The 21,777-nt window shown below is 38.8% G+C and overlaps 1 protein-coding gene across 1 annotated transcript in view; it reads left to right on the top strand.

Annotated features, from left to right (window-relative positions):
• LOC134210737 (F-actin-capping protein subunit alpha) overlaps positions 1-20,867 on the top strand; it is a 38,731-nt gene extending 17,864 nt beyond the window's left edge. Inside the window, exon 3 of the mRNA XM_062686976.1 lies at positions 17,606-20,867. Within this exon, the coding sequence (XP_062542960.1) occupies positions 17,606-18,228 (623 nt within the window). The 3' untranslated portion in view covers positions 18,229-20,867. The remainder of the gene's footprint in view (positions 1-17,605) is intronic.
• The last annotated feature ends 910 nt before the right edge of the window (positions 20,868-21,777 follow it).

Genomic DNA, 21,777 nt, shown 5'->3' with positions numbered 1-21,777 from the left:
CTAAGTTATTGCGATATCTAAATGAGTCTTTTTCAGGCAAAAATGGGCCTCTTAGGGGAAACGATAGGTGGGGATTGTTCAACGGCATATAAGCATAAAAGCATATGGAGACGCATGGTTCATTTGTGCGATGACTCATCTTGTAACTAAACTTTTTACGTAAATTTCATCTCATCCATTTTATTAAATAACTGAACAAGTGTGCAAACATTTGTATGGAACTTGTATTATGGGAAACTTGATCCTAATTTCAAGGTGGGACCTACATGTTCTTGTTTAACATGTCGATAAACGAGTTCAAACAGCAGGTTCCCGGGGCGTGCCCGGGCGTCTTCTAAGCAATTTTCACATTTTTTACACCGTTGCCTTATCCACTTCATCTAGTTTCCTGTAGTTTGCTAGTTCAGGGTTTAAATCCAAAGGAGAATGAGAAAATCTCTCACTTATCATGTCTGTGTACACTATCGATAGGTAGCATACCGTGAGAGAGGTTTTTCGGTAGCTGTTACGATAATGAACTGATTCGGGGAGCTTCAACTCATGATAAATTGATTTTAATAAGCCCTAATTGCGGGGGGCACCGGTTCTGATGATGCATTTACACTTGTTTTACACAGCTGTGCAAAAAAATGTGGTTCCCAACATAAAATGAGCGAGAAAAACGTGTATTATCAAACCCCCTTGGTGGGGACCGCCCATCCGAGTCAGTTTGCGATAATTTTGTTTTCATGGCTTGTTATGATTCGAAGAGGGAAGAGAAAATATCGATTTACCGAATTCAATATGAGTAAATTTTACCGATTAAGACGAACGTCACAACGAAATACAACCCAGCTTGCCCCAGCAAAACCCTAAAGCCGTTGTGTTTTTTATGCAGTCCATATTAGTTTGTATAGATGTTCTAGGCTCTCCAAACTGTTCTGGAATTTAGATCAATTAGTCTACAAGATCAACTACGCCTAGTTTCAAACCAAAATCAACCAAGTATGTTCAAACAAGTTCCTAGAGTTCTTGCGTGTTATGTGCAGTCCAAATTAGTTTAATCCAGACGTTCTAGGATTTTCGAATTGTTCTGGAATTCATATCAATTAGGATACAAGGTCACCTTCTCACGCCGTTAAAGCGACGATCCCCTTCCTACTTTGTGATTAAATAATAGCGGAATTTTTCCAAACAAACGAAAAACGCCAGTAACCAGTCGATTTTAGAGGTCGAGAATTACAAATGCAACACATGAGCATCGCGAATACAAATTTACTGTCGACCAGTGTTATTTCGCTGTAAAAGTCTATTTATGTCACGTTTGTTTTTACCTGGAAATCAATATAAAGCACCTGGAAAAATAAGGGAATTTTGTTTACACATATGAATAGGCATCCCAGTCCTATAGGATCTCGAGCTTCATGCGGAGCAATATACCCTGCTGGGCTAGGGTTAAAACGTTCCATGTCCTATTCGTGTCCGTTGGCAATGTTGGTAGATTGAAAACCGTATTGCTATGATCATTGTCTTCGCGTAGATTTTTACTTTCTAAACTTCCATAATACACCCATGTTTTTTTACACGGTTGGAATTCATTAATTTCTCGAACTTTCACAGCTTTTTAAATACCACCTGAATTTTCCTTGATTTTTTGTGATTTTTTTCGTGGGGTTAACTCATTGTTTTATTAACGCTGAAGGTCTTAAACGACTAAAACCAAACCGTGTAAAAAACCTGGGTGTGTAGGACATTTTTAAATATATTAGTACTAAAAATAAATCACATCCACAGTTGGGAACTACTTTCGCAGAACAAAAAGAACAAAATAGTCTCTATATCTGTGTTGGAGGAGTGTATTTTTATTTTTACGGTGACACTTGTCTAAAGTATCAACTGAGCATCTCACAAGTCTCAGCGGATCCATATCTTAGCAGAGTGCTGTTAGAACCAACCACTCGACCGAAACAGAATCGAACAAACGGCAACGAACGGGTCCCGTCATCGGGCTCAGATGCTTGTTTGTGTGCATTGACGTATCTGTCCATATGCATATACGGTTTCTGCATAACCGCAATCAAATTACCAAACACGAACGGATTAGATGACGGAAAGTGTACGAGGATCATCGGCACCCAGCAAGCAGACAACAACACTATCTGTAGACGTGTGCCGTGTGTGCTGAAGGCGACATAGACGTGTTACGATAAAGCGAAGACCACATTATCAAGTGGTCTTCGGATAAAGTGAGAAAAGCCACGGCACGGCGACATACATAGGAATGCTGCTTTGTTTAGCGTTTTATGGGGTTGGCCTATTTTCGAGTTATTTACTCCTGCGTTGTTGTCTCGCTGTGGTTGATTGGAAGCTTTCATTTACGATTGTCAGCTGAGGAAGTGAATGAGTGATTCCTGCATTGGAATTCGCGATGGATGGAATTACTGTCAATTGACTAGAGCATATATTGATGAATAACGACATACCTTCCTTTCCATTCACAAATAAAATATTTTTCATGATTCATCACGCGCCCTTTTTACTGATAATAAAATAATCTGTGATTTGAACCCCATGCTAGCAATATTCAACAATTATTGTTGGCTACAGATGGTTACATCGCAAACAACGACACTTTCTACAGCCAGCATCGGCCTAGATTTACATGCAAAATCAGTAAATGAATCCATATATGGCCGTAAATATCAAAAACGTTGGTTTAAAGACAAGTACTCGTATGACTCCATCGGACCTTTTCAATGTTACGGCGCAGTAGAAGCAATCGATACAATATTTGTGAATTCATCTACCTAAACAAATATTTTGCGTTCATAGTAAACACACATGGCCACAATCCAGTTTACATTTGCTCCGATATCAGCGCATTCGAGGAAATTTGATAAGCAACAGAACCAACTGCAACCAAACGAAACAAAGTTCAAGACATTGCTGCGATAAGAGAGACCCTTTTCCCTCCGCATCATCCGGTACGTTTTATTCCGTTATCTACCGCCGAAGTTGACTACAATTGCCGTGGATTTCCCTACAGCAAAGACCAGCAAAGTTACAAATGAAGCAATGCCCATTGATTTGAATTGAACAGAATGGCTCGGTCTCTCACTTCGAACGAGTAGATAAGTGGCCGGTTTCGGTCGATGATGATGGTATGGTATGCATGTGCGTTAGGTTAGTGCTGCCTACCTTCGCTACACAGCATGTTGCTTGTTGGTATGTTATTGCCTTTTATGGAGTTGTTTCCAGCAGAGAGCCCGCGTGAATCGGAAACATTTTTGGCAGGCAACCGAAGTGTGTGGCTTACCACTTGTCAGTGATATTGTTTTGGCAGCTTTGCGTTTGAGGTATGAGGACGAAACCAGCACTGCGTAAAGATGCTGGGCTGTTCGGAACTAGTGCGGACTGCGGAGAGCTATCTGAAGGTAAAGTCCGCAGCGCGTGTAGCAATTTGGTTCGGGTAATTTGCCACGTTTCCCTATGAGTCGATGCTGAGATATTAGTAATCGCCTGAATAACGAAACAACGGCGATAACAGTTTTCAGAGATAATAAGCAATGCGTAGGGTTCAGCGCATTATGTTCCTTTCTTCAAGTTAAAATTTTATCAAATGAATTAAAAATACATGTGTGCACTTTTAACCTACCTAGTAACCTAGTAACCTTGAATGATTTTGGGACTGCGAGTAAGTTGAATTATAATGTTCCAAAAAGAATTCTGTTGTTTAAAATCCTGCAAGGGTAACACGCTTCTATGGGGTTTATGTTTAGAAGGACGAACATTTGCTCCGAAATCTACGGAATAGATAAGATAAGCTTGCTGCCTGTGTGCCTTAATTCCACATGAATTTTCTCAAGTTTAATCCAACGGAAACACACATCTATCATTGAAATATGTGGATAACAAACGAGCTGCCGATGGCCGGCGTCATCGCGGCGCGCGATCGTCGGTCGGTGGTTGCCGGATTGAGTTCGCGCCTCTGCTCTGCGCTGCATGCGTGTGGTTTCGAACTAAATAATTTCTCGGAATTGCTATTCGCGAACCGGTGACGTAAGAGACCCAGCGCACACATTTGAAAGTGAAAGCTTGTCTCACCACCCGTTTGGTGTGTGTCCGTTTGCTGTCTTCGCTCTGATACTACAGCAACATGACTAACGGGAGGTAACGACACTTACTGGCTGGCTACGCCGGTTGATTGTCACGTGATAAGTGGTTGGAAATTGTATATTTTTCATTAACACCTCTTTATGAGTCATTCCTCAAAGTAAATTGTTTATTGTTGACTTCAGCTGTGTGTAGCTTGCGAGTGGGTGTGGTACAAATAACCGCAAGAGGTACCTTAAAAATATTTCCATTTAACTGGGATTTAAATCTTGTGATTTGTACTAAGAATTTGTATGAAGAGTAAGGGAACTGTTCCTTCCATCTCATATTTCATCGGTTCTTTTTGCCAACGTGTTCTTACTGTTGGGAAAATCACTAAAATAAGCAACAAATCAAACTGCTTTTTTATTTTAGGCCAAACATGGGAGCTGTAACATGAACATCCGGAACAGTTACCATATTTGTTTGTAAGCTCACTCACTTGAACTCTACTTATATTAAGCACAAGTGGGTTTTTGTCGCACAAACATACATACACAGACAGACATCATCACAGTTCGTCGATTGGTATATAACATCATGAATCTGCTCTGCATAAAAGTTCGTTTTCGGAGCGAACATATAGCCATGTCTACTTGGTGTACGAAAAAGGCAAACATGTGTTGTGAGAATAGATTATCTACATCCGATACATTTATCACTGAACTTACGTATTATTAACTCAAATAAAAATAATCCTAATTTGGAAAAATCAGAATGGGATCGTGTGTATCCACTTTCCCCCTTAGTTTACCATACCTAATATGCATCAACCACTTGTGAGCCATTAGCTTGGGTAATAATGCAAGCATTATGCATCAAATAATATGAGTTTCCTGCCTATAATCAAGGTCCAGGATGAGTCATCATCTTACTTCCTTGCCTACTTCCCAGACGAGAAGTTGCGGCTGCTGAAAGGTAGCATATTTATTATTTTTATAATTGGAATGATTGGATGGCGAGAACAGAACCGAATAGAATTGGAATGATTGGATGGCGAGCAATGTATCGCCTGTTGTTGCAACACTGTATTACATCCGAATAGCCGATAGTGATCTCATTTTATTTTTGTCGGTCATCAGAAATCCAGAACGATAATGAATATGTACGTGTTAAGGACTCTACGCATTGGTCGATAAGCTAGACATTGATTCTTCTATCTCATTCTTTCTGTTTGTTATAGTATTAAGCGTACGTAGTAGCCTATTCAGACTCCGCCAATTATAATATAATAATTGGCGTCAGGGTAAATACGCTTTATAATGTCGGTAACCACATACTTACTTGATTCTTAAGATGGGTTACAGCTCCTCCTCGATGAGCTGACACCGAATGGAGTACACTGCTCCACGAAACTCGATCCTGTTTCAATTGCTTTTAGTCGCTCTACGGCCTCTTCCGGATTCTCTATTAAATATTATCTTTGCTTGATGCTCTTCCGGAATACGAACAACATGTCTAGCCCACCCCAGTCTGTCGTGTTGTATTAGCTTTACAATATCCATCCCTTAAACACCTGGTATAACTCGTGTTTCACGCGATGCCGACAGATGCTATTCTCCTGTTTACCTACCTAAGGTACACCGGGGCGAGTTGAAACAGTTTTTTTTAAGGTGAACTACAGGGAATGGACAAAATAAGTAGGATAGGCAAATTTTGGGTAAAATTAGATGTGTTGAAACTATGTTAGTTATCATCCGATTTTGACAATTCAGGCACGCCTGAACTAGAAAATTAATGCAGTTTCCCGGTATGTCCATGGAACCGACTATGGCCACCGGATTCCGGAGATATTCCTTTTCAGAGGTAGGCAGTAAGTTTGAGGTGGATATTAGTATAAGTTGTGGTCAAAGATTAAATAATATTAGTAATCGCAAATTAAGTAGGGCTCTTGCCGATTAGAACCATATATTGGGATTTGAAATCGGACCAGAATCTAGTAAGATATGGCCATTTCTTTATAATCGGTTCCGATCGATACTTATCAAAGGGGTCAGGCCACAAATTTATTTGAATCTCGCTTTTTGATAGATCGTCCACTATGATTTTATTTCAGAAGGCTTCTAATGTGTCAAGAATGAAAAACCAATTGAATAACGAATCAAGGAGTCGCTGGGATGCCCCTGGGGAACCTGTGAATGGGGACATTTAAGTTTTAGCACCAAAACCAGTCATTCGACGTTTCATGGGTTTCAATCAGGAAGCGAAGAATGAATATGAAATGAACCATTGACGGCTCTGACCGCTTCCACGACCTACAGATTGGTCCTAGGGAACTGGTGGAAGGGGACATTTTAGTTTTAGCACAAAACCAGTCATTCGACGGCTCTTTTTTCATAGTTTTTGATCAGGAAGCGAGTTTTTATTAATGCAACAATGAGAGTTTTTATTAATGCAACATATTTATCTAAATTTTTACATACAAAATAAAGAATAAGTGGGGTAACTGTACCAGTTTTGGCCATGTTCCTAATTTTGCCAGTTTCTCACATACCACCAAAAGTAAATCAATTTTCGAGGGTTTTATTAGCTCTATTATATCATTTATCTTTCTCAGCTGTTGAAACTGATCGATATTTTTTTTTTTGGTAATTATGTATTTTTCAGGGTTTGCCAAATTAGGGACTTCTTATTGGCATTACATCCCCACACTGGGACAGAGCCGCCTCGCAGCTTAGTGTTCATTAAGCACTTCCACAGTTATTAACTGCGAGGTTTCTTAGCCAAGTTACCATTTTTGCATTCGTATATCATGAGGCTAACACGATGATACCTAATGCCCAGGGAAGTCGAGACAATTTCCAATCCGAAAATTGCCTAGACCGGCACCGGGAATTGAACCCAGCCACCCTCAGCATGGTCTTGCTTTGTAACCGCGCGTTTTACCGCACGGCTAAGGAGGGACTAAGTTGCCCAAAATCGGTACACTTCCTCTATCATAACTTTGAAAATTCTGAATATTGCAATGTAGGATGAAAATTTTAAAACTTTGAATGTGGTGGGAAATCGGCATGAATAAATAATCTTGAAAACAATACATATTTAAAAGATACGATCGATTTAAGAAAGTGTTTTTGAGCAGTGAAAATAAAAATTTGGGTCTTAGAGAGTTAAAGAACATCATCAATAAAATTCTGAAGCAGTTGCAAGGGATCCTAGAATTATTTTTAGAAGATTATTTGAGATTGATCCTATCTTGAGGAATTGAGAGCAAAGTCTAAGACAAAGTTCCTCCACGAAGAATTTGTTCTTCTCCTTTTTTTCTGTTGCAGCCCTAGACTGGCTCATCTTTGGAAATTCTCTGTTCTAGAATTAGAATTCACAAGAAATTATTGTGGATTTCAATTCATTTGATTCCGCATGTGACAAACGGGCCTAAGAGCTTCCTAGTTCTTCCTCTAATAAAACAAACAAAAGTATTAGCTTATTTTTTGTTTAGATTCGCTAATATGATATTTTAGTATCAGTTCCTCCGACCGGGAAAAAACCGGGAATCTGAAAATAGATTTTTAATGGACACTCTGAAAGTGGTAAAGTAAGTATATCGATTGCTTATAATTTATCATTCACAAACCAATGTGGCTAGAAGAATTCTAAAATAATGGTTTCCTATAGTTTAAAAACTGAAGCGCTATTGGTTGAGTTATAATTCCAATTACGTAAGGAACTTGTCGGTTTTTTTAATCCCTTCTTCCCTTCCTTGTTTTGTATGAAGCCTGAGACAATATAAACATCTAAGCTCTAAGTCCTCATGTAATTAGTGAAATATCCTATTCAGATGACGCCATTAAGATAATTATCGTGTCAAATATCAGAAAGAAAATTGAATGTTTGGGGATTGGCATCAAGTTACTCTTTATCATATATATTATCATAAACGGCGTAATCTAAATAGCCTATAAGACCTTCATGACCTTTTTGAGAATCGTCATCCTTATGGCTGAACAGTCAATGTATAACCACAACATTGCCAATGACAACAACTTTGTCCTCTCTTTGTAAATATTGGGACAAAGTCAACTCGCAACAAGGCCCCTGTCCACGGATGATGGGGTCAACATTGATCAATCAAGTTTCTGCATATTGTTAAAATTGTGAAATAATTTGTTCTTTTATAGTACACTGGATTCTGTTTTTACACGATTTATATTTTCTCAATTTTCCACTCATCCTAAATGTTTAACGCATATCAATTATCATGTGATTTTTCTTTGATTTATCCTGGATTTTTTGAAACATGTTGCGAAGAGTTTGGTGGTAAATTGAAGTCACACGATAAAAAACACGAGCGAAAAAAAATCGTGTAAAAATAAAATCCTGTGTACACATTGCTAGTATTATTAGGGGAACTGTACCGGTTTTGGCCATGTTCCTAATTTGGCCAATTTTGCAAATAACTCCAAAAATAAAGCCATTCGCGAGGGTTTTATTAGTTCCAACAAAAGATACATTCCTCTCCTCACGGTTCAATGCTGCTTTCAACTGATCGATTATTTTGGAAAAATATGTATTTTCCATGGTTGGCCAAATTAGGCACTAAGTTGGCCAAAACCGGTGCACTTCCCCTAGTACAGAACACATTAACGTTAGATAATAACTAGATTAGTTTGATTGCGTCCGAGTACAATTACACTATTAGGTAGTAGTGAAGAAAGTAATTTAAACCAGCTAACATTTCAATTTAGCAGAAACGCGTCGAGTATTTGTTTTGTCAAATGTTGAAATTGCAGTTTTTTTATTGTTTGGTGAGCGGTTCTGAACTGTGGCCCATTTTGGCCTTTCGATTCAGTTTCGACTTCACTAAATAATTTTCAAACTTTGGGCGATTATTGATTCATCAAAATGTAAAACGATATCTTAGTTTCAAAATACGTTTTCATTACGGGTGGTTACTTGAAATATAGTCAGCATTTCAAATTTATTAAGATGTATCGCAATTCCTGTATCATTCAACATGATTGAGACTGACTCGCGATTGAAAATTAAGATTTTGAACAAACTTTTAGAGCTTCTTTTGTTTGATGGGAACATGACTTAAACGCTACTGATGGGAAAACTACTTTGAAACACTACCACACTGTATACAACATTGAAAGAGACTTTTTATAAAAACTGTTTGAATCAGTCCTTAACAGCAGACTGTAATGACGAATAGACTGATCATTTAGGACTGAGGATTTGTAAGGGTTTCCTTCCTGGACAACTAAAACTTGTAACACCAGACATAACTCTAACTGAAAGAATTCAGATATCAACACGACACATTTGTTAAACGTTAAACCGCCAAAAATATAAGGGAAGCTTTTTATTGGGTCTTTTTTTAAATTGATGCCGTATAATAAGACTATGTGAACTTAACAGGGTAAAACCGACGAAATTAAGCCGCGAGCGACGAACACACAACTGGTCATGAAATTTATAGCAATTACTATAATAGCAGTCACTGTATGTTCAGCCGCATGGTTTTCTCACGCCTAGAATCGGTGACGTTGGACAACTGCGTGGAATTCCCGTTCTACTGTTCCCCATCATCGGATCTCCTGAACTGCCGTAATATGAGAAAGTGAAGTAAGCGCCAATTACAACATGCATGTTCTCCATTTTTCTGTTAAAGAGCTCGATGAGTTAACTACTCGCTAACACCATTTTTGGAAAATGGCGTATACGTCACTTTTTCAGATTACGGCAGTGAAGTGCTGCAACCTGGAGGACAACATATGCAGGTTCCAACAGAATCCTAACGTCCCAAGTACTGAGTTTCCAATCAGTTTCCGTTAATCATTGCCGTGTCCTTTGCCGATTGTTCAATCCTATATTTTTGATTACATTGTTCAGAATTCATTGTTAGTTTTTCGGTATTAGCATTAGCATTTAGCAGTTCGCACAAATTCGTAGGTGGTACAAGCCAAGACCAATGTACGAGAGTAGCATTACTTTCATCCGTTACCACAGATATTGATTTCAGACTAATCACTAACTCTTAGATGGAAGAAATGTACTCTCCAATAGTCGAGATCTGGCCACGTCCTTGCAAATGCTGAGGAAGGGAAAGGATGGTTTGTTGGACACCTACTTAGGAAAGATGCAGGGAACTCTACGACCTCTCATAAGTGCCACGGGAGGTTTTGGGATTGTGTGGATGGTTATAACAGTAGGAATCGTTTTGGTATAACGTGAAACACAGAAAGGACTAAGATAGAAATACAACACGGATACAAATTTCATCCATTTGGGGCTGTCCATAAACCACGTAGACTCTTGAGAGGGGGGGAGGGGTTTCGAAAAAGTCTGAGATAGTCTACGAGGGGGGACGTGGGGGTATACCAAAAGTCTACGTAGACTTTTCTATTTTCATTTTTTTTTAACGATTTATACAGCAGCTTTCTGCGGAGGTCACTAGTTTGATTTTTTAAAAAGATTTTTCGTTTTTTTTATCATGTGCAACTCCAAATTTTTCTAAATTCTGAAAATTCTTTGGTTTTCACAATTTTTAACAGGCGTACAGTGACTAAAATCGTGTTTAGCGCGTTTATTTAATAGTACCTTTATTATGTGATTTAGCGTAATGGCGTCCTTGAGACATTTTATCAGTAAGTCGATGCGCCTCTTTGGAGGTATTCAGCCTTATGATCAATCCCTTTAAAAGTGTGATGAAAAAATTTGTTTTTCCGTCTAAGACGAGTTAAGTCACTCCATTTAATTCCACCAATTATTTCGATATCTTTGCAGATACGTATTTCGACCACAACTGTGTGGTCGTCTTCAGTGTCTCGTACTTGACTCGACCAAAAAGAGCTTAAAATATTTTTTCTGATTTTTTTTCCACTTTACAACATGGAAAGTATATGTCTTCGCGAGAGTTGTAGCAAAAGTTCTCCTGAAAAACTTTGTCGAAGACACCAAGTTCGTTATTTCATTACTTTCGGAGATTTATTGCTTTTTATGCCAACAAGTTTTGAACATGTTCGATGTATAAGCATGGAGGCGCATGGTGCATTGGTTCATCAACTCCTTGTGAGGAGTGATTGATTTCTACCTCACATAGTAGGAAATGGTTTTTGATGAAACATTCCTTACATTCGCTGACAACTCTACAGTTAAGGTATTAACTTTAAGTTCATTACTTGTACTTTGTTATGCATATGAGATTGACTGCCACGATTTGCCCGGTGTCAAGTAGCAGTTAAATCAAATATGACTAAAAAATCCAATAAAACTGTTAAGTATAACTTTTATTTTTCAAGTTTTTAAGTCACAATAGCCACCCAACGGCGTATTTCAAAATTATCTAAAACTTTTTAGAACATGCGGAAAATGTAAAATGAAAATGAAAAAGATATGATTAAACCCCCATTTTAAGAGGTTGTCAGCATAAAACGTAAAAAATCTCCAAAAATAAAGGAACTACGAACTTGGTGTCTTCGACAAAGTTTTCCAGGAGAACTTTTGCTTTTTAGTTATATACAACTTTTATGAAGAGTCAAACCTTATATCTTGTGAAAAAGAAAAAAAAATCTCACTTTTGAGGGGATTGATCAGTAAGCTGAATATGTCCAAAGAAGCGAAGCAAAGAAACTTACTGATAAAAAGACACCATTATGCCAATTGCATAATGAAGGAACTATTAGATAAACGCGCTAGAAACCCGATTTTAGCCACTGTGCGGCGGTGAGAATTATAGGTCGGATGCGTGAAGGATTTTATCAGTGCACACCTCTAGGAGGAATTGAATTCAACAGTAATTAAATTAATTGGCTTTGAGATTTGATTTCAGGAGTTATGGACAGAGGATTCAATTTGATTTTTGTTTTGTTGGATTTTGTTCAGTTTGATTTTTGTTATGTTTGCAATTCTAATTTTGTTGTAATGTTTACATGGAAATTGAATAGCTGAATTGTTTAAAACCTCGTTGTTTTTCATATTTTTCCAATCTCATATGATGTTTTGTAAAATTTGGAAAAGTCTACGTAGACTTCAAGGTGGGGGGAGGGGTTTCGGAAAAGTCTATGAAAGTCTACTGAGGGGGAGGGGGTTTGAAAAAGTGAAATTTCGGTCTACGTGGTTTGTGGACAGCCCCTTTGCTTCAAAAATATACATGTTTACTTCCAAAATGGTAAAATGTTTGAATCAAACATATTTATTTTTAAAACCAAATTAAATCCCTGTTTGTTTTATACGAACACTAGTGGGCAACCCCTCGCTCGCTCTTGCAAAAGTAAACAAAAACTCGAGTTCGGATCGGATCCGATCGGAGGTCAACAGAGAAGCAGGAGCAAGCGTGGAATAATATGTTTTCTTGCTTCCAAATTGATGATAAGGATGTTTTTCAGGTACAGAAAGGTAAGTAAATCAAATATGAACGATTAGAATTGTGAAATCTGGTAGTCAAATGCTACCAGAATATGAAAATTGGTAGAATTGATAAGAAAATATTATGAATGGCCGAACCAAAACAATAATATCCATGTTTGCTTCAAACATTTAGCTGGTTGAAACAACTTGAAACGCACATTTGATTAATAAAAAGTTTTCGTTCGCTTTAAATGCAACAATATGTTTGATCCAAACATATTTATTTTTGATGCCAGAACAAACTGAATTATTGTTTGGATTTACCTAGAATATGTTTGTTTTAACGTAGTTTTTTCTGCGTGAAAGTAGGAAAGGGACGAGCCTGGAATTGAACCCACGACCTCCTGATTAGAAGGTAGAAGCGGTAGAGAATTGATTGTTAGTTTTTCGGTATGCCGCTTTATCAGGGCTGCGATACCAAGTGCCAAATGATGGGCCATCGCAAGAATAGCTGACGTGACACCGCATTTCTTGTTCAGCCGCATGCTACGGGTCAGACGCTGTTTTGGACCGCCTCCACTCAAGGACTAGGCTAGTGCGCTTTTAGCGGCACACGGTCGCTTTAATAGGGCCTGCTTTTGCGGATACGTGCAGCTTTTTATAGAACTTCAACAGAGCCCACTATCAAACCCCACCACATCCATGGCAGGCGCACAGGCTACCCTACCTGCCGAGTATGCAACCCTTAACTGGCGGTCGATTGTCATCGGCAGACCCGTGGAAGCGTGATAATTGCAACTTGTAAGGACAAGGGCTATGTTTGTCGCCCCTTCCCACATGTCAACTCACCATTTCGTAGCCCTGTTATCCTATTTAACGCCGAGTATTGTCCGCAGCATCTTACGCTCCATAACTCCGAAAGCTCTTCGATCAGCCTCCCGTGGACGTCTAACGCCATCTGAAGAATCAGAGTACTATGCAGCACAAATTTCGTCTTCGTTCGTAGACGTTCTCCGTACTTGAGCTGGTTATGAACCTTTGTTGGTTATGAAGGGCTTAACTATACGCAGCTGCAATACGCCATTTCACTTCACGCGTAACATCATCGTACGTCCCTAGAGTTTCAAGGTACACACATTTTTCTACAACTTCAAATTTTTCACCATCCAGCACCACCACTAATGAACCCACGTTGATTGCCAGCGATCATGTTCTTCGTTTTGCTGGTATTGATCGTGAGTCCAATCCTCGCTGCCCCCTCTTGAAAGGCACCAAATCCTCTTGAGAAGGATTGTGTAATATACGGCACGATGATCAATCCCGACCCGATAATATCGATATCGTCCGCAAAGCCTGGGAGCGACCGCTTCGCACACCAGCTCTCCTAAATGCTACCTGGAGCGCTTTATTGCACATTTAGTTCGAGAGTGCATCGCCCTGCTTCAATCCTTCTAAGGTTGCAAATGATGTCACTTCACTTGGTTTCGATTCGTTTGATGTTACACGATTCTGCCCTATCAGTTTTGTCAGAAAATCATGTTCTAGCACAATTTGCCATATTTGTTTCATTTCACTGATTCGTATGCTGCTTAGAAATTAATAAACAGATGATGTGTCTGCAAATTGTACTCCCGGAAGTTATCAAGGATTTGTTATTATCACCACACATGCGCACAAATATAACGCAGAAGCATTAATCACGTGCTGCATATTAAATGTAGGGGTCTCCAGTAGTCTTGCGAGCAAAGGTGTAGGATTGCCAATCCAGAGATGGCGAGTTCGATTCTTAGTCCGGTCTAGGGTGTTTTTGGGTGGAAAACATTCTCGACACCCTGGGCATAGTGTATCCATTGTACTTGCCACACAAGAAACATACTCATGCAATGGCGGACATAGAAAAGCTTTCAATTAATAGCTGAGGAAATTGTAATAGAATACTAAGTTGCAAAGCAGGCCAAATTCCAGTTGAAATGTAGAGCCATTGAAGAAAAATAAGAAGAAGATATTAAATCAAGCATAATTTTTCATTACGACGTATGTAACAATTATGAGGATTCCTTGCAGAAAGTTGGCAAAACTTTTTCAAAAACTGTTTTAAACCTAAATCTTTTTTCAATATTTTTTTGGCTGGCGTGCATCAATACATGGCACGTAATAAGCGTGCTTCATATCATAATTCTCGCTTAACAATTGATTAGGGCCTACAATGAAAAGTAAACAAATTCAATTTTAACACCCTTCGATAGCATCCTCTAATAGCTACTAATAGTATAAAAATGTTCCGCATCTTCAATTAAATTACTTAGAAAAAAATAATTTTTAATTGGGCCTACAATGTGTTATTTTCAAAATATTTGAAGGTCCACCCTAAAAAACGGCCAAGCCACTCGTTTTTTTCTGTCTGGGATAAGCCTCCTCCAAACTTCGGGCCGATAACGAGATTTTTTTCCGAACCGTCATCGGCCCGACCTCGGAGAGAGAAAATTTCCCCTCCCGAAAAGCCTTATCCCGTGTTTACTTTCGAAAAATGCCATAAACAAAGGGTCTATGAATGACAAGCAAATGCAGAATGACTTATCAAGAGGGCCTATCCCGGAGAAAAAAATTAAAATAGACTTAAACTTTTATTTCAACGATTTCGACACATTTTTGCATGTTTGCATGCATGTGCAATAGTGCTGATTATGTGCTTTTAGGAGTTTATGCTGCTTAAAATATCATAAACCTGGGAAATAGGAATAGAAATTGTGATGCATTTTTTTCGAACGGCATTTTCTCAGTATTTACGTTTTGGCTGTAGGCCCTTTTCAAATGTTACGCGAGAATTAGCTAAATTCATTCAAATTCCCTGCGAAAAACGATAAAATTATACATACGCTGGAATGCTGTACATACGTCGCTGTACATTGGTCGGTTTTCCATAGTGCACGATTGACGCAACTGCATTTTTGTTTTGTTTTGCTTTTATGTTACATAGGTTTCCATATGTTAAAGCGATGTATGTAACAGTGAGACTTCAAAAATAGATATTAAAAATTTTCAACATACGTCGATTCGTAAAAAGATTGAACAAAATAATTTTAAGATCTAAAATCGATGTGTATTATATAAAGTCGCGTGTGATTATCATGTTGTATTCAAAACCTCGTTTTGTTTACTTTTGTTACATACGTCCTTATGAAAAATTATGCTTGAAATGTAATCGACCAAAATAGAACAGACTTCACTGGGCTGATTACTTTGTGCGAATGCCGGAATAAAAACCCAACTTAATTCACCGAGTAGTGATATTGCCTTTCTCGCATTTAGCCAAGACACCAACCTTATATGGTGAATATGGTTCGATGTACCATTTTCTTTATAACTTTTAAACGCAACGGTCGATCGTTTTAAAATTCAATAGTGATCAACTAGCCTTTGCCCCCTGTCGAATGAAACTTGTTGCGAGGAAATCGGTTAAGGATTACTATATGAAAAGTTGTCTAATGTTTTTCTTAGCTTTTGTGCACACACATACACACACACACATACACACATACATACACACGGACAGACAGACATTTGTTCAGCTCGTCGAGCTGAGTCGAATGGTATATAACACTATGGGTCTCCGAGACTTATATAAAAAGTTCGGTTTTGGAGTGAAATGATAGCCTTTCGGTACAACTTTGTTGTACGAGAAAGGCAAAAATGTGAATGACATTCAATGGGAAAACTTATGAAGGTCGAACAATCAGGCGCCGATCACTGATCAATGTCTCAAGTCCACACCCGTTCTTTTTCAATCCAGAAGCGTGTACGTCTGGCGGAGTTCAGTCGCAAAACGACATGTTGACACTGCGCCAGTGGTTGCTCTCATTAGCAAGTTATTGCACTGATAGTTCGCATTCGTCCTGTTGCAGGATCAGCTTTAGTAGAGGGCAGGGATCTACTTTGGTGGTTTTCGTTAGAAATGGAGGTCACCCATTCCCACTAATAACTACCAGTTGTCACTTGAACTTGTTTTAAATACGGGAGTAACCTATTTCTTATAAACGGTCCTATACATACATGCAGGGGTTAGACAAAAAGGTTGAAATAGGTAAAATTATGTCGAAATTCACATCATCATAACTTTGCGTACAATAATCCGATTTTGATAAAATCAGGACCATCAGAACCGGACGCTTTTCTAGTATACTGCCTCCCTGCAAAACCTAAGATTGGTCCTTGGCCACCGTAGATGTTCCGGGTTTTTCGAAGGTATGTTCAAAATGCATTTTTCCACTGCTTGTCATTTTATGTGACGTATACTTTAATCATGTTTTATGCTTTCTCCAAAAACTAGAACTAATATGCCGGCCAATGGTGGCTGTAGATCGAGAATCCATCAAAACTACGCAGAGATATGGCCATTTCCGTAAACACGGTTTCGGGAACATGATGAAATGATAACAGATCAGAATAATGCAAATATGGGTATCTATGGTCATGGCTTTGCGAGACGATGATTACAGAAACATATCCAGAATGATAGTGTTTACTGCCACCCTTATAGCAGGTTCCAAGGGCCTTCCAGGAGGGGCCGGTTTTGGCATCGACTGGAAGTATGCATATATTGGTGTCAAAATTCATGTTTTCCCAAGATGATGAATATAGGATCTTTATTAAAGATACATATGGTGACTGTAAGACTCTCTGGCCAATATATCACAGGTTCCGGGTGCTCTGCGAAAGTGACATTTGTTCAGGGTGTATGGCCAATCCCATACCGATTTTACGAAAATGGCCATATCTTTGCGTATAACAAACGAATTTTCAGAAAATCGGATAAAACGACAAGCAGAAGAAAAAATGCATTTTTAACATATCCTCGGACAACCCGGAACATCTCCGGTAGCTAAGGGCCAATCTGTTTTGCATGGGGACAATATACTAGAAGTGCTTCCGCGTCCGAAGGTCCCGGTTTCATCGAAATCGGATCATTCTACGTAAAGTTATGCTGATTTGAACTTCGACAAAATTTTGCTTATCTTAACCTTTTTGTCTAACCCCTGTACTTCTTATATACATACTTCTATTGCGCGCCGTCGTGTATTAGCGGAATTCCATATTAGTAATAGTACTTAATTTCCAAATTCCTTTGTTATTATACATATGAACAGAAATTCTAATATTTGCATTCTCTTACCGATTCTTCCAGGTGGTGGTCGATACTTGGATCCCCGAACAAAACAGAGCTTCAAATTCGACCACCTGCGCAAAGAGGCCCTCGACCTGCAAAACCACGAGAGCGATCACATCTCGGAACCGTGGCGCGCCATGCTGGACATCGAAACGCTCACGTACTGTGCCAACCACTACCGCAACGGATCCTGCTCGGTGTACGGCCGCACCAGTAACGGACAGATCAGCCTGCACGTGTGCATCGAGGACCACCAGTTTCAGCCGAAAAACTTCTGGAACGGCCGGTGGCGCTCGGTGTGGTCGATAAGCTTTCCCGCGTCTGGCGGCGGCACGGCGGAACTCAAGGGCATGCTCAAACTGCAGGTGCACTACTACGAGGACGGCAACGTGCAGCTGGTGTCGTCGAAGGAGTTCCGCGAATCGGTGATCGTCACAAATGAAGCCGCCACCGCCAAGGAGATCATGCGACTGGTTGAGGAGAGCGAACACGACTACCAGACGGCAATATCGGAGAACTACCAGACGATGTCCGACACGACGTTCAAGGCTCTGCGGAGGCAGCTGCCCGTGACAAGAACGAAAATCGACTGGAGTAAAATAGTGTCGTATAGTATCGGTAAGGAACTGAAAACGCAGTAGATTGTTTAAGGTCTTTATTATTATTTTTATTATTAATATTATTTTCTTTACGAGAACGCGGGGGGTCGTGATGTGTAAAGGGATCGATAAAAAAGTCTAGCAAAACATACACATTACATAAAAATGAAGCACGGGCTGCGGCGCAGCAAAAGGATATTTTGTGCTTTCGGAGACAGGCGAAGGCGCTTGAGTGTAGGCGAGGTCATCGTATTTCCGCAAAGGAAAGCACAGGCAGGCTTGTTGTAGCTAGAACGTGTGGCTAAGTGCAAGAAATCGAAACTACGAAGCAAGGTTAAACACAATTATTAATAAATTTAACTAATAACCTACCTACTTCCGATTGGCGGAAACACGCACGTAATCAAGCCAATATTTGATAAAATGAGAAATAGCTGTATGCTGCACGATTGGTGCGTTAACAAGGATCGACGTCACATTTTGGCTAAACTATAGATTGTACACAATCATGAGGACATTCTTGCGAATCAGAAGTGTCGAAAAGTGCTATTTATCATACTCTAAGTAAAGTAAAGTCTGCTATTATTTTTTTATTATATGTAGAACGAGCCGTTTAACAACTTTATGGTAGAAAGGATGGATGAGACATTATAATTCACCTATGGTAACTGAGAGTACTATCGGGCCCATAACCAGAGTTAAACGTAACGGGCCAGAGAAGTTCGGGGCCATACACTAGCAACAAAAAGGTTGCACCCCACTCGCCCTTTCAATCCTCACGTAATTAGTGCATGATCCTCATCAAGGAATAGACTTTTCAACACATTCGCCCCCAACTCATAACACCCAGTTAACATTTATCCTTATCAAGGGTAAACACCATACGTTCTATTTTGAGAACCATTTGTGATAGTTTTTTTCTTTCTGATTCGCAAGTTTTACTTTTATTCCTGTACGCCACAGTGTAGCGTAAATCTATTACGGATGTTGAAGCAGTACGACTTTCGATCCTCATTCATTCGTGCACATTCGAATTTCTTTCTATCAAATATAACAATCAGAGAAACGAACAAATTAATAAGAAGCTGATATCCGTCATCTTCACCGTCGTTTTATTTTATCTGTAAATGAAAATCTATGCTGTAAATGCATTGCCGCGCGCTGTAGGAATAGTGATATCAAAGTAAACATTATAGTAAACAGACATAACATAAAATCAATTATAGAATACATCAAAAACTCGAATTCACCAACGTTTGGCCTGCTAAAAAGGGAAACCCTAGTAAAACATTAACAACTTTTTTTCTTCTATTAGCTAATGATCGACTTCGTACACACAAACATAAAGACCTCCACACACATATACGTCGTAGGAACACAAACATAAAAAACTGGTTATTTGTATTTCGACACATTCGCTGTATGTAAAATAATGTCACTATTCTTTACTCGATTTCAATGGATATCTATGTCTGGATTTATACGGCAGCAACGGCTTTAAACGGACAGATAAAACTGATAAGATATCGTAGTTTCTATTCGATCGACGAAAGCGGGCTTGGTTGTAATCATTGGTTTGGAAATTTGTCGTTTGACTCCGAATTTCGATTCAAATGCATCAATAATGCTAGTTGTGGAAACTATTTTTAATACGACGATTTTCATCTTTTCGAGGAATCAGCACAGTAAGAACTCATCCCACAGTGTTAACCTCCATTCATTGTACAAAATTCATTTTTAAATTTACTACGGATGGGCTCTGAGCAACTCTCGTTTCCTCTGAGTTATGAGCATCAAACATGTATTTCATTTATGGAACCCTGAAACTGTGTTTGTAGCATTTTTCTTGCCAAAATATAACACAATTGCACTGACGAATAGTAAAACAAATCGGATGTAATTCGTTTGCACGGACTCCAAAATTATTCTAAAAGTCAGTAGAAATATGATTCACCACCTCAGTAGCACAGGAAGCAAACCATGTTCTAGTAGAGGACACATGGCCGCATCATTTGATGCTGCTTCTTTGTAGAACCTCCCCGAAAAATACATAGTATTTCTATGAGACGTAAAACAACAATGCAAATGTAGTTGCTCCTGCCTCTTAAGCGATATACCCTAAAAAAAACTTTCAAAACCGAACATTTGAAAACGCATTGGCTTAACGAGAACGTTATACTTAAAATGGTACCATTTTGAAGCAAAACGTGAACAAATTTAATGCAATATACATCTACACTCACACATTCACACACGTACAGACATGTTACATGCAGAGATGACAAATGTGTCATTTTTTCATTATTCGGATCACTCCCACACTCGATAAAGGAGATGAAATCAGTGCGTTAACCCAGCAACAGGAAGTCACAGTCAGACAGGAATGAACCAGAACTGGGAAGATTAGTAGCTTAGAAGCAATGAGCTACCCATTACTGTCGCCACAAACGACAGCAATTTCAAACGGTTAAAAAAAACAGTAAAACATGCAGTAAGCCGTTGAGTAATTATGACATAAACGAAACAAAAACAAAGCGCGGATAGATGAAAGCGAAAACTGACGACAAGGAAAAACAAAAATAAACTATAAAATTGATAAAATAATGAAAAATAATGTATATTTAATTATTATTACATATATATGAAAATTAAATAAAAATTCATATAAAAATAGTCATGAAGCCGTGGGAATAGTTGGTTTTATCCGAAATTCTATCGATTAAACTTATATTTCTAGCGATTGCAAATCGATTCTTATTCAATTAACTCAGCCTTTCCACTGATTCCCAAATTGATCACTCTATTCACATTTCCATTGATTCCCAAGTCAGTAAAATCACTCTATTCCCAATCTCTACTTTCACTGATTCTCAGCAAATATTCGATTTCCAAATCGACATTTGGTCACTCTATTTGGTACTCTATTCCCAAATCAGTAAACATCAATCGATTCCCAAATCGACTCACTACTTCTACTGATTCCCAAATCAGCAAATATTTGATTAGCAATTCGACTTTTGGTCACTCTATTCACATCTGCGCTGATTCCTCAAATCAGTGAGCGTCAGTCAATTCCCAATTCGACTCTTCCTTACTGATTTACCACCTCCAGTAATTCACAAATCAACCAAAAATCAGTAGATTCCTGAATCGACCCCTTTTGATGTGTTTGTTAAAATGATTCACAAATCAAATATACACCAAATCCCAAATCAGCAAACATTTCTCAACCTCTCAATCAGTGTTGTCCTACACTCATTGCGAAAAATTCTGCTCTTTGATTTTACTCCATCTTAGCGATTTTATAATCTTAGTTAAGTAAGTGTAACTAATAGAGGGATATTTACATTTTATAAATGTCATGTCAAACTATTAAAAAAAATGAACTCCAGAGCCTCAGGAGCGCGTTCGCTGGAAATACACTAGAGTGTTTTTACTGGAGTGTATTTTCAGCGCGCGCGCTCCTGTGACTCTGGCATGCATTTTTTTGACAGTTTGACATGACATTTATAAAATTCAAATATCCTTCTATTAGTTACACTTACTTAGTTAAGACTATAAAATCGTTTAGATGAAGTAAAATCAAAGAGC

This window comes from Armigeres subalbatus, chromosome 2 (assembly GCF_024139115.2).
Source record: "Armigeres subalbatus isolate Guangzhou_Male chromosome 2, GZ_Asu_2, whole genome shotgun sequence".
Classification (NCBI taxonomy): Eukaryota; Metazoa; Arthropoda; class Insecta; order Diptera; family Culicidae; genus Armigeres; species Armigeres subalbatus.
Note: the sequence above shows the minus strand (reverse complement) of the source record. Positions and strands in the feature narration are given on the sequence as shown.